The 13,592-nt window shown below is 42.5% G+C and overlaps 1 protein-coding gene across 2 annotated transcripts in view; it reads right to left on the bottom strand.

Annotated features, from left to right (window-relative positions):
- Positions 1 to 6,887: 6,887 nt before the first annotated feature.
- The window catches only part of LOC138575511 (phospholipid-transporting ATPase IK-like), a 550,807-nt gene continuing 544,102 nt past the window's right edge, over positions 6,888 to 13,592 (bottom strand). Inside the window, exon 27 of one of the 2 annotated variants that reach the window (XM_069649490.1) lies at positions 6,888 to 8,240. In XM_069649490.1, coding sequence (XP_069505591.1) covers positions 8,037 to 8,240 — 204 coding nt within the window. In that variant the 3' untranslated portion in view covers positions 6,888 to 8,036. The remainder of the gene's footprint in view (positions 8,241 to 13,592) is intronic. The other variant, XM_069649489.1, reaches the window with a different exon arrangement.

Below are 13,592 nucleotides of genomic sequence, written 5' to 3'. Positions count from 1 at the left end.
GTTGCTGGTAAAAGAAAGGTTTCGGAAAACCTTTTAATGTGGTGTCAGTCTATCAGCAACCATCTTTGGTGGAGCTCCAAACCTTGTGATGGATCTTTAGAAGTTCTACTTGAAAAATGGCATTCATTGATGCACCAGTGTTCCAACATACACTCATGGACAGAAAACCAACATTTCCACAAATGTGCACACGGACCTTTATTGAAGGAGCAGGAACTCAAGAAGAAGTGGCTGGTGCCATGTCCCCCTCACACAAAGCACTTGAAAAGATTGTGTACGATAACACACTTTCAAGAGACTTTAAGGGACTCACCGAATTCGGTCATGCTGGATATTTGGAGGTGTTCCATAATATGTGCCTAAATTACAAGCCCAAAAGGTTGCATTTCGGCATAGATGGTATGGAGGCCAGAACAAAACTAGTTGTACTTGCGCACAACGAGAAAGTTGGGAGGGAACAAGCAAGCAAAAACTGCAGGAACATTTGGGATGCTTCATTACCTCATGGCCTTTACAAAACGAAGCAAACAATGGGTGGCCAAGCCAGTATACCAGGAAATGGATTTTGAATTTGTGAAAGATCTGACATTGACTGTGTTGGCCATGCGTATGCATGGAATGGATTCTGATTTTGTTCCCAGTACACATACAATGCCACAAAACATTGCAAACAATCCTTGTCCTTCAAAATCGGAACTTGTTGAAAGGTTGACTTACAGATTTAAATGATTTTTAGCTGTCTTCAAAATCTGAACGCAATAACATTTTTGGTATTTTCCGCAATGTTTGGACATTGTACAGAAACAATGTAATGGTATTACACTTGCAATTTCAATGCTAGATAATGTATTACAAAGTATTTATTTACGCTAATATAATCGGGTTTATGAGGCATTCATGTATACCCTTTACTTTTCATTCATTTATATTACTTATCCTCTGTCTAGAAGACACGTGTCTGGGGCTGCTATTGGTACTGTTGTGCAGAAGAGAATTGCCCTAGCACTTCGGTGCTGGACTGCCCATTCAAGTGGGAGAAAGATTGATATGTAAATGGATATTTCCCATCTGTGAAAGGTACACTGAGACTTGGTGTCTGTCAAACCCACTGCTAGACCCAAACCCCATGCACACATGCAATTCATGACACTTGCGCTGATGGCCCCTGTTAGGTAAGATTTTCATAGTAATGATAAATCTTCCTGACCTGTATCAACTCTAGAACTTTTAGTTTTACTGGTGGATAATTTTTTCTCATACCTCTGTGAGTGGGAACCTCATTGCACAGAATATTTTAATATTATTATGGGTTGTGATGTTTTGGGCTCTCCATAGTGTCTTTTAAAATGTATCCTCTTTGACAACATTTTGGCAATAAGTGCTTGTTGTTCCTAGGTCGCCGCAGGGGCTCCACTTTTAACCTTCTCTGGCTAACCTTGAGAGAACTATAGTTCTCAAGGGTAGAAAGGATCTTTGGATCCCTTCTACATTTTATTAAGTGAGACCAGCACCCCCAACCTTAAGTGGAGTGCTGGGGTGACAGTGAGTATCCCCTTTCTCATTTTAAATACATGTAACATTTATGTTACACAGAAAAACTTACCATTAATGGCTAGTGGCAGTCATTTGTTGAACACTTTTACTGATGTGAAAGGCTTACCTAGACTTCATTAGAGGCATCAAATTGTCTTCACATTATAAATAATTATGTTCTCACCTTTCTGTAAAGTATATCAAATGTTAGTTTACTTACCTTAGACATGTTCTGCCATTCTGGAAAAGTAGGTATAAGGTTATTTTGCTCACCTGTAATTTGGTAGGGCCTCTTCCACAAAAGTAATGCTGTTGGTTTAACTTTATTATTTCTTTATGGATAATTGTATCAGTGTCCCACAACTGGGTTTTGCTCCCTCTGATTTACTGTTAGCCTGTCCAGAAAAAGTCTGCTTTAGGTTTTACCTACTTAGAATAACTTTGGGTCATTCATAAAATGTAACACTGGGTTTTGCTTTCCCTGGTCTGTTTTAGACAGGCACAAAAAGAGTCTTAGGTTACACCTGCCTTTCAGTTGCTCATAGAATAGGTTTTACTTACCTTGAGTGTAACTGTGCTATCCTAAAATAAGTTAGAGTTATTGCTTCCCTTAGTCTGTGAACTGAAAACCAACTGTAATTGAATATTACACCCCATGGTCCATCTCCCCTAGAATAGTTATCCTGAATCAGATGTAGAGGTTTATACTGTGCCTAGTATCTGTGTTTCACTAGATCAAAAAGATATATTGTCCAGTTGATTAAACTATGTGATTTCTTGCTGAGCATCACGGTACAACTGATAGGGTATACTACCCTTGTATTACTAAAGTAATCTAAAAGTAACTATTGGTTTTGACTTCTCAAGAACTCCTGTTGGGTGTTCCAAATAAGGTTATATGCTTTGGTCTGTGTACCTTCAAGCATAGTGTTGTGTTTTTATAATTGTGGTTATATGTGATGCGATAGTACTTATTTCCCCCAAGATTTATCCAGGCCTACTTGTATTTAAATAAACCATTTATTTTTTTAATTGAATAGTGTTTCAGTATTTCTTTGGACCCTTTGTATTACAATTTCATTTGTACTGATTCCACAGCTCCCTCTCCCTCCTTAGAGAAGCCAGGCTGCTCTATATATGCTACCCTGAACTCAGGTTGTACAGAATTATACTAAGATTGAAGCATTGGACTGCCACAGTTGAATGCTTTTCCTAAGGGCTTAGTTGGACTTCAGAAAAACTGTCCTAACAGCCTCCCCGTAGTAGACGCAATAAGTCATTACAATAAGGTATAGGTTTTTATATATGTACGAAGTGGAGGTGCGTCCCATCAATAATAAATTTGATGAAAGGGTAATGGAAAGGGATAAAAAAGGATGTCATTGTAGACATAAAACCTAGCCCTTGCATTACTTGGTGTTTTCCGACCGGCACTACGATACCTTTTATGCACGAAAATCCCATAAAGATATTCAATGTTGGCTGAGTTAGCCTGTGCTCCCCAGCTATTCCCACCTTTTGAAAACTGATCTGTCACCAAGGGCACATCCTACTATAATTGTGGGAATCAATTCTTCATCGCCTCAGGCCCCTTCCTGACTTGCTACAGCCTTCCCAAGAAGAACCGCTTTTTGCTGCATCGGCACGATCGTGCGCTTTCACGCACTACTGCATTGTTGAGCACAAGGCCTACTTCTCAGTGCTAGACTAGAAAGTTAGGGAATGACACCGAAAAATTGTCTAATCATCCTAGCATGTTAACCAACCCTTCTCTTTACAGGTTTTAGCTGTGTTTTCCTCATTTGTCACATTATGAAACATGTTGTAACAATGCTGTATACTTACTAGTATCTATTGGTCCTGTCGACAATAAATATATAGATATCGTTCATATACACTTGTCTAAGAGTATTTTGTGGTTCATTGCTGTGTGTGCTCATTGTGGGCTTACGATCGCTATCACCCCTCCCGAGACTTAGTCTTGACTGCCTGTCAAGCTACCTAGATTGGCTTGTCCAGAAAGTTCCCCTCTTTCACTAAATCGAGGGTGGCTTCCTAAACTTCGGCACATCAGGTAAGAGTTTAGAAATGCATCTTAACACCCCCTCCAGCACTTGTACACCCATAGGCTCCTCCTTCCTTACCCTATGCACTAGCACAGCCGATTGGCACAAGGCCTAGTCACAGAAGGAATGTAACTTATTTAGTATGGGCACGCAATGTCACCTTTCTCACATGATGTTAGATAGGGCTGCCTCAGGTGCGCAAGGGAGTATAAACGGACATGCATGAATTATAGTAAACGCTGTGCAATTGAAGGCAGTCCCCTGTTATGCTCACACCAGAATGAATACAAGCCTCTAGGGAAAGAAGCCAAGAGATAGCTAGCAAGGATAACAAGGTTAAATTGTACAGAATACAAAAATTATCAGCAATGGACTCTGCTGCTCGAGGACGTTTGGACTCCAGAATTAATGTTTGAGCTTTTTGAGAGGCAAGAGCATCAGTGATGACATCAAATATAGGGTTTGAACCCGCACAGTTTATTGGTAAGACAGTATACATGATCCTGCTCCATAGGGGATGCCAAACGGACATTGGTTTGTTTCTCAGCTGTTGATTTCCATGTGGGTCAGCTGGGCTCATCTCTCCATGGAGTGAAGGTCAGGTTTCTCATGTTACATTGTGAAAAGTACAATAATATGCTGAGCCTACTAGTACATCACTATGGAATGCACCTGGGAGGCACGTGGGCTGGTGCCAGGGGGAAGGGAGGAAGAAATACAGTCACATTAACCCACACATTCTCCGTGTTGTGCCAGGAAACAAAGCTGGACGAGGGAGAGGTGGTGTTTCGATAGAATTTTCTTACAGAGATGATATATCCCCAGAGGTAGCAGCTAAACATACCTTTATGGATTGTTTCTACATTCCTGTCGCAAAACATATTTTACATAGCTGTTTGTAACTGTCCTTGTTTTTCTGAACTACTTGCCCGGAGCAGCATCTTGTCCAGATTTCTTTTGTGGCATTATTTCACAAAATCGAAACCCACCCTTCTCTGGCTTCAATCACTGAAAACAGGAAGCTATTGTTATTTGGGCTTCAGCGAAAGTCACTGCTCGAAGGACACAATGTCTCGAATACCCACAAAAAATTATAACATTTACTATATTGAAAGTGGACATACGAAAATGTATTTTCCATTTATGCGATCTGTTGTTCGGAGCAGATACTCAGCTAGAAAACGAGAGAATCGAACTTCCTGAAATTATGTAAGCTCAATTATACATTATATTTGTGCGATTAAAATAATGACTAATTCAGTGACGTGCGAATGTGCGATATGACCAAAAGAATTGACACAATACGTTATGTTATGTTGAATGATATTTATACTGCGCACTATAAAAAAAAGAGTGTGTAGCTCACGGTTTGTTTATCTTTCTAGTAATGATTGTTATTTGAGTATAGTTTAAAGAGGAGTGAACAGAGGTTTGATTTTTTGGGACATATTGCTTATTGGCCTTGTTATGGGCTGTTAACTGGAGCATATTGTGACGATTATTCCTCGAACACCCGCATCCACAACCTATACCTAAACCGCTTTGTCCCGTGGAATATCTTGGTGTACTGTCACTGTTGCATCCTTGTGCACCATAAAGTGGGGGTTGAGGAGAGGGGCGGGGGCAGATCCTTTTACGTTATAATGCCATGTGTCTGTGGTTCCACATAAAATGTTACTATCTCTGTCCTTATTCTCTGGTATGGCCCGCTTCCATCCCATTGGGAGCTATACCTACGTCACAGCGATAACCTATCATGCACGTCGTGGTCTCAAAAACTCCCCCATGTTGTCGTGTGTGTGTAAATTCTGTGTGGTTTGTGTTTATGATTAGGTTTCATCCGGTTCTGAATTATACAGTAACTTGTTATATTCGATTACAGAATGGCTACTAAAATATATTCTTTTATTCTGTTATCTACACAGATATATTGTACTGTTCTGCGTATGCCATAGTTTTCAGCTACCATTGGATGGATTCTTCAATCAACATTGGCGGATAATCATAAACGGTGCTTATTTGATTATAGTTATGTGGGACGACCGACAGGGACCAATCTGCCTTCTGGCTGTACCAGAAATAAGGAGCAACCTGTCATCATTTATGATGTAAGAGACAGCATGCTGAAGCTAAAGCGTTGTGCTTGAAAGTACAAAGAATCCATATCTTCTCACAAACGGAACACCATGTGCGTCATTAGAAAGTTTTGCTTGTGTAACATAAGGACACACAAGAATTGGAGTAATGGGATTGATCGATCGCTGATCGCAATTCGGCACATCATGAGGAAGTTATAAACAACATTCGAAGCATGCAATGTTCACTAGCTGTAACTTGTATGGCAAACACATATCATTTATTTTGGGGACTTAATATTCTCTTCTGAGCCATCCTTGATAAATAAAAGCACTCAGTACATTGCAGATTATTGTTTTCTTAAAACATTATGTTTTGCTATCCTATTTGGGACAAGAAAGAAAGGTTACGTGCTGTGAGAGGACGTGTGTGTTTATCTTTCTGATTCTGCGTTAAGTAATGTTATGGTGTGGGTGATGATGGGGCACGTTTGGCTACGCTGGCCACGAACGTCATGAAAATAGGTGGAGCATATCGTTTGGATGTCAGCTTCAGCAGCGGGTGATATGATTTAGTGCCACGAGCGTACTTGAATTTAGGGCGATGCGTCAACGGGTGAGATTAGCACAAGATGGCTGCGTCCAACCCATTGTTTTCGCATGTGCAAAAGTGAAGAAAACTAAGGTAAAATGAATAGGAAAATATTTTAAGATTGATTACAGTATGCTTAAAAATACATGCACCAATGATCGGGACAGTAACATTTTGGAGAGAACTTCCCCTTCAATTGATTTTGAATTCTGAATGGGGATATCAAAGGTGAATGCCTTTAATGAACAATGGAAAGGAAACAAATTGGTGAAGAAAGTACATCAAATTGCTTGCCTCGTTCATCTGAGTTGGAACTGCGTTTTATGCATTCATTAGATGTTTGTTGTTCTTCTTGTGCTGTTTCTAGGTGCATACAGTTACTTTTGAATTTTGTTGTTGTGCAGGGCGAAACAAAGGACCACACCGCCAACTCTCATTATTATGTTTCCTTTTATTGGTTTTGCCTGTTATTTTTTGTCTGTTTCGCATTAATCTTGTTTAAATTGGGCAAATTCTTTTCAGTATTGTTTTTCTGTCAATGTTTTTCTTCAATTTCACATAAAAAAGATAAAATTCTAGAAATAGCAAATTTAACCAAAAGACACTGTTAGATCAGTTACTACTTCAGATTCTTCCCAACATAAACTGGCACCTGCCAGCCTCAAAGTGGTTCCTAACATACAGTCAAAACACTAGTAATCCTTGACTTTTCCTTCATGATTCCCACTGGTGTTCTGTAAACTGCTCCCCAACTTTCTAAAGCATATAAGAACTTTGGTTAAAAATAAATGCTAGTATCCTCCCCCTTCTGAAAGTAACTAAGACAATTTGCTGCACTTTGCAGTGTGCCTCCAAATACCTAATCAGGAACTCCACATTATTTTTCAGCCGGGGCATTTCCTCAATGAGCCTTGCCAAGCCCCCATGTGGATTTGGGGGAGTAAGAAGGAGACTTTGATAAGTGTCCTAGATGACATTTCTTGGTAACAATTTGAGCTATAACTGTTCCTTGCAATAAACCTACTGGTCTGTTCAGCTACCAGCATGTCGCATGCGGCCCCTACAGGAGATGTCACCCCACTTCTGCCACCATATGGGCTTACCACGACTGCTGCCCGCTCTCACATCTTGCTCTGAATCAGACACACTCAACGCGTATGAGCTGTTAACTCCTTTAGACATCATATTCAAACAGATGAAAGGAGCCCGTTGAATTTATATAAGTGAAGTTGTGGGAGGTAGCATAACCTGCCTGTCATTTGGACTGATATATACTTTTGACACTTTCGAAATAATCGCAGGTCTTCAAGGGCTCTTCGAACATTTAAGGCATCTTTAATGTTGTCTTTAATGTTTAATGTGCATCATCAAGACACGTGTTTAGCAAATGAAACACAGGTATAAAACAATGCATTTTTTGTACACAAACTTTGCAAAGTATTGATTGTTATAGGTGTGACCTGAGAAGAGGTTGCACAGAGCACTTGTGACCAAACAACTACAGGTTCTGCGTTCCTACGAGTACTACTAGCCTTATCCTTTTCAACCCTGACAGTGAGTGTCTCTGATGGAGTGTGAGCCTCTTGCCCTGGGGGTAGTAGATGGCAGTGCATTCCAGATCCCCCTCTTGCAGCAGATCCGGTATTGTCCAGGCTGCAGTTCTCACACTTGAATTCTCAAAGGCAAAACATCATGTTGTTAATTCTTCTGCAATGTAATGGGCCCCCTATCCTGGAGGGTCTGAGTCTTTGTATCTGTTGCGCAGGTTCTCTAGAGTTGTGTTTGTTTTCCTTCCTCAGACACAGGGCCTTCCTTCCGCCGCTTGCAGATGCTGATTCCGCGGGTGATGAGGTCACCGTAGCCTTCATCGTGGGAGAATGCATTGCTGGCTCTACGCATCCAAGCGTTCCGCTCATATGACTCCAGTTCAACAGTGCTGTCCTCCATTGCTACTTCCCCGCAAGGTCTATCCTCCTAAAAGGTACAATACTTGTGTTAGAGAATTTTAGGCATAGCATTTGGAAAGTAATCAGAACTTTGAATTGACGGATGCAGAGTACAACGGAAATCGAAGATTTTCATGTAACATTTCTGGGGGAAAGCATTACTTCAGGCACACAGCCTCCCCTAGTTAATGAACGCTTATCCATCCCCTTACATTCAGCTCACCCAGTATTGTCCATTCTGATTATTTACCTAAGGTTTCTCAGTGATAGGAATGCAATGAATAATACAGTTGAGGTGGTGAGAGAACGTGGATTTCATTAGCCAGTAAACGTTTCCAGTCCTCCCCAATCACCCAACCCCTTAAGACAGTGGCCTTCAAACTGTGGGTTGTTGCCCCCTAGGGGGAGCACGCAGGATGCCCTGGGGTTGGGGGATGGGGCTGAAGCTCTTTGAAAGGGGAGTGTGGTGTCTGCTTTCATTAGACAATATTAGCAGATATATGCATCCAGGGGGGTCTGGCAACAACTTTTGTACTCAAGGGGAGAGGGGGGGGGCTTGGCAACAATAGGATTACTTAAGGGGGGCTCAGCAGTTTGAATACCACTGCTTTAAGCTGTTCCCAAGAAATGCAGCACCCTCTACTGGGCAGACTGAGGTGATTACCGCCTATGAGGTAACACAAGTGTAAACCCTGACCGACCGGGCGTGGCTATGTTTGGCTATGTTAGGGTTACTGTGCCGTAGAGACACAGACACACACAGACACACACACACACATCCCCCTCTGCCCCCCCCAAAGGTATTCCAGCACCGGGCCAATAAAGGCATTTTTTTGTCAATTGTATTTGTTTTTGTGGTATGGGGTTTGTTTATTTTACGATGCTGACGGGATTGTTCACTGACCAGCTCAACGAATGCCGTTTCATAGGGGACAGTAGTACTGTCCAGCTGTGGAACAATAGATTGGGTCCCCCCGGTGGCGTAGCCGAGTGGACGTATCCAGCACAACGGTTACAGGAGAAAACAGAAATTCAGCAGTTGAAAAAAGAGAAGGCTGGTAGAGAGTTTTTCCTCAGTGGTAAGCTGTCCAGGGTGGTCCTGGGTGCATGCCGAAGGCTTGTTTGGAGGCTGCAATCCGGGAAGGCAAAGCCAGGATGACTGGGGGCCATGGCAGGATGCTACTAGCCTGGTGGCGGGTCGCACCCAGTGAACACATTTGCCCTAAGGTGCAGATCGACAGGGGCAGAGGAGATGGGTTTGCGCAGTGCTCTTAAGTGGGATGCCTCATAGTGGAGCAGAGGGTCTTTCCTGGAAGCACAATTCAGAGAGGGCAATGCCTGTGAGTGACGCAGGACAGGAGCGCAGCAAAATATGCCAGTCCCAGGACCAAAGTGGCACCAGGTTACGGGAGAGGATGCGCTGCCCTCCTAATGACACCAGAGACCTCAGTCACCATGTCAGTTGGACGGCTCAGATGAAAAAGAGGCACTGAGTGCTGGTGGGCAGAGCAGCGCTGTGTGGGAAAGGGGGATCCTGTCCAGCATGGAAGATGAGGATAGAACGGGTTCAGCCTAGTGTGTGCACTCAGACATTTGGCACGGGGCAGCTCGGGGTGTGCCCGCTCCTACAGTTGCCTCTCTGCAGTGTCACTGTGTGCTGGTAGATCGGCCCCGGGAGTGCACTGAACCCGTCCTATGCTCCCGTTTGTAGGTGTGGACCACCCACCCAATCTGGCAGAGATGGGGCCAGACACTAAGGGAGGAGAGGCCTCTGGTTGGCCACCTATGGCTGTCGGTAAAACGACAGCCATCATAGGATCAAGAGGTGGCAATGGAAATGACATCTATGTGTAGTGGTGGGGCCTCAAATATAGACTTTAGTTGTGCCAGGCACCAACCTATGTCAGATGGAAGCTGCCTGCTAAATTCATTGTGGTGTTTAGACGGATGTGAGTTAGGGCGGTGGTACCTCTTTCAGTCCAGTTTCCACACTCATCTCAAGCCACCAGAATTGGGCGTAGACTGAGGGGGATGGGTCTAATTGCTGTTCAGGTGGCCTTGATGTTGGAGAGGTTTCAGTCCCATTCAACCCACTCCCCTAGGCTCCCTTGGAGCCTGACATTTGGTGGCAGGGGTGTATGGGATCAGCAGGGCTAGGGAACCAATATGCCAGAGGTTGCAGTATTATTTAAAGTTACTGTATTGCTGTTAGACACGAATAGGGACACATTTGTTCATGCTTGGTTCCACCGATTTACCATCATACCTGTTTACCATTACCATCACTTAGACCTGTGGTCTTACCCCGGGGATACTGAGTGGTGCTAGAGTGGTGTAAATACATATTTTACATTTATATTTTTGGAGTCCCGCATTTCTGGTGGATTTACCGCAAGCTGTAATACTGTGTGTTAAATGTGCCGATTTTATTAGGTAAACTTTTAAACTGTGTTGAGCATTTTTCCGATGCTGGGGCATATTATATCATTTCCATTCTATTGGATTTTTATAGCACTTTACACCAAAGAGCTGAACAAACTTAGAACAGTACAATAAATGATAATAAATGAATGGATAAGGACATCACAAGCAAGATGACCTAAAATGTTCCTTTAAACGAATTTTGAAAAGAGAGAGAGAAGGTATGGAACGACGAGTTAGAGGTAGAGCATACCATAATTTTGGAGCAAGTAAAGGAAAGGAACGAAAATGGAAAGACATGCATAGGCATAAGGGAATAGAAGGAACACATTGGGACTGAGGCCTAAGAGAGCGCAAGGGGGTGTAGAAAGAGACAGGAGAAGAGAGATAAGGAGGGGCAAGACCATAGAAGCATTTAAAGACTATCCAAAGAAAATGGAAGTGCAAACAGGAGTCAAAAGAATGCCAGCAAAGAGGTGGAGGCTGGAAGTAGATTCACAAGGATTTTGATGGAGAGGAAGATGGATAAACGACTTCTAGATTGAACGCAGAAGAGTGAGTCTGTACCCTAGAGGCCAAGAAGAAGAGAGGAGCAGTAGAAAAGTAGTGGAAAAAGCAAGAGCAGGGACAATAGAATTGGTAGCTTCAGTGGTAAGAAACTGATGGGATTTATGGTTATCATATAGCTGATAGCCGAGGAATAGCAGAGATGTGGGCAGAGAAAGACAAAGAGGAGTCAAAAATCACTCCAAAGTTACGTGCAGAGTGCGAAGGAGCAATAGAAGAGGAAGGGAAGAGATAGAGGAGGGGGGAAGTGTATGAGGAATAGTAGAGGCTGGAAAGAGGAGACCCTCTGTTTTAGAGTGGTTCAGGTTTGATTTTATTTGATTTTATTTGATACATTTGTATCGGGAGCTCAGTGGACCAAATCACATGTAGGCAAGATTTTACCAATATTTATCTGCTGACTGAAACTAATGCATCATGACACAAATAGCACCTATTGCAGAATGAGAACATTTTTTCAGAGCTTTCCAGAAGAGAGATACATTTGCGCAGATGCAGATAATCATAAAGATGATGAGAGACTCTTAAAGAAGAAATGATGGAACCAAGCGGGATGGCATAGAGAGAAGAGAGAAGATGGCCAAGGAAGTCTCGAGGAACCCCCCAGGTAAGAAGGAAATTGAGGAAGCTTGTTTAAGCCAAGAGGCTGGAAAAGTGCAGGCAGAACGATTGGAGCTGAATCATTGTAAGATGGATAGATGAAAACCAAGGTGCTGTAAAGAGGAAAGGAGGATAGTATGATCAACAGACTCAAAAGCAGAGGAAAGGTCCAGAAGTACACAAAGAGAAGAACGTTTGGAATAACGGGCGGTAAGGAGAGAGTTAGAAACAGCGAGCAGGGCCGTTTCGGTGGTGACAAGGGCGTAATCTGGATTGGTGAGAAGAAAGAAGAGCATTCGAATTAACACGGGAAGAGAGATGCACTTAAACAATGTATTCCAGTAGCTTAAAAATAAACAGAAGAGGAGAAATAGGGTGAAAGTTAGCCAGAGAAGAAGGATCGAGAATTGGTTTTCCTGCGGATAGGTGAAATAGAGGCATGCTTAAAAGATGTCAGAAAACAGCATTAGAAATGCAAAGTTAAAAAGAGCAGTGAGAAAACGAATAAGAGAAGGGTAAACAGAAGAGATGAAGGGAGAAGGGAAGAGCATCAGGGGGAACAGAAGTGAGGTTATCCTTAGCAAGAATGGAGGAGACATCAGAGTCAGTTATGCCAATTCATCTTCAGTTCCTAGGGACTCTCCTCCCATCCTTTTACACTGGTTGACTAGAATGCCTTTCATTTTAAGTTGTCCTTGGTGGGGTGGTCATGAGCTGTTCCCCTTTCTGGCCTGGTGGCAAGTGGGCCAGCTGCCAGGCCAGGGCAAACATAACCTGGGCTACACAAGCGACTGCTGCTCAGTGTTCCACTGGTGGGAACTGGCCATTTTACCACTCAAGACTGATATGCTCTATACGAGGGGTCTACAAAGCTAGTCTCTCCAGAGTATTTGGAATAAGATACCCATCTGGTTTAGCTAGCAGAGTCAATGGTGAGGTATCATGGGAGTAATAGTGTAAAACATCTTGTGAGCCGCAAGTTAAAGACCCATCTTCGGAGGAAATAAGGACACATATCGCTGCTTAGACTTTTATTGCATTACGTTCAAGCAACAAGCAGAGCCTCTTGTAATAAAATAAAATGCAAACTTTGTTTAGCTTCACCTAAAACCTAGAAGAGCACTATTAAAAATGTTTTCTCCCGAAGCATTTAAAGTCAGGTTTATTTTATGAAGGTTAGATGCTTGACTCGATTACCGAACCTACTCTGACTTGTATCTCATATTTTTATTAACAGCTTTCTGAACCCTCTGTCACATCTCCTAGACCTTTTCCACTCAAACGCTACTCTCTGAAATGTATACTTAATTTATTTTTGTCACTTCTACAAGGAGAATGTCTAGCTGTTAAGGTGGATTTTCCGAATCAACCCTGTGGGCAGATTCTGAGAGGCCACCCTATTCTAGTGAAAAGGAAAAGGCTAAGGTCTAGTAAATCTCTATCATTTGGGGAGGTAGGATAGCTGAGGAGCAACGCATTTTTCTTGGAAGCAAGACAACATAGCGCAACACAGGATTGAATCCTGATCCCCCGCTTAGAAACCACTGATTGGTATTAAGTCTGTTATAAACGACCATAGTGTAACTTGTAACTAAGCAGTAATTCTTAGACTTAGAGTGAGAGTGAGCGGGTGATGAAGGATTCAGCTAAGCACTTGTAAAAAATCAAGTTAAGTGGAATGTATTAATATACAGTAATACTTATTAGGCCTTGTAAATCACAGAATGCCAAAACTATTAAACATAACATACACTATCAACATATGTGCATCTACCATGGGGTGCTTAAAGAG

This window comes from Ambystoma mexicanum, chromosome 1p (genome assembly GCF_040938575.1).
Source record: "Ambystoma mexicanum isolate Mex_15411 chromosome 1p, UKY_AmexF1_1, whole genome shotgun sequence".
Lineage (NCBI taxonomy): Eukaryota > Metazoa > Chordata > Amphibia > Caudata > Ambystomatidae > Ambystoma > Ambystoma mexicanum.
Note: the sequence above shows the minus strand (reverse complement) of the source record. Positions and strands in the feature narration are given on the sequence as shown.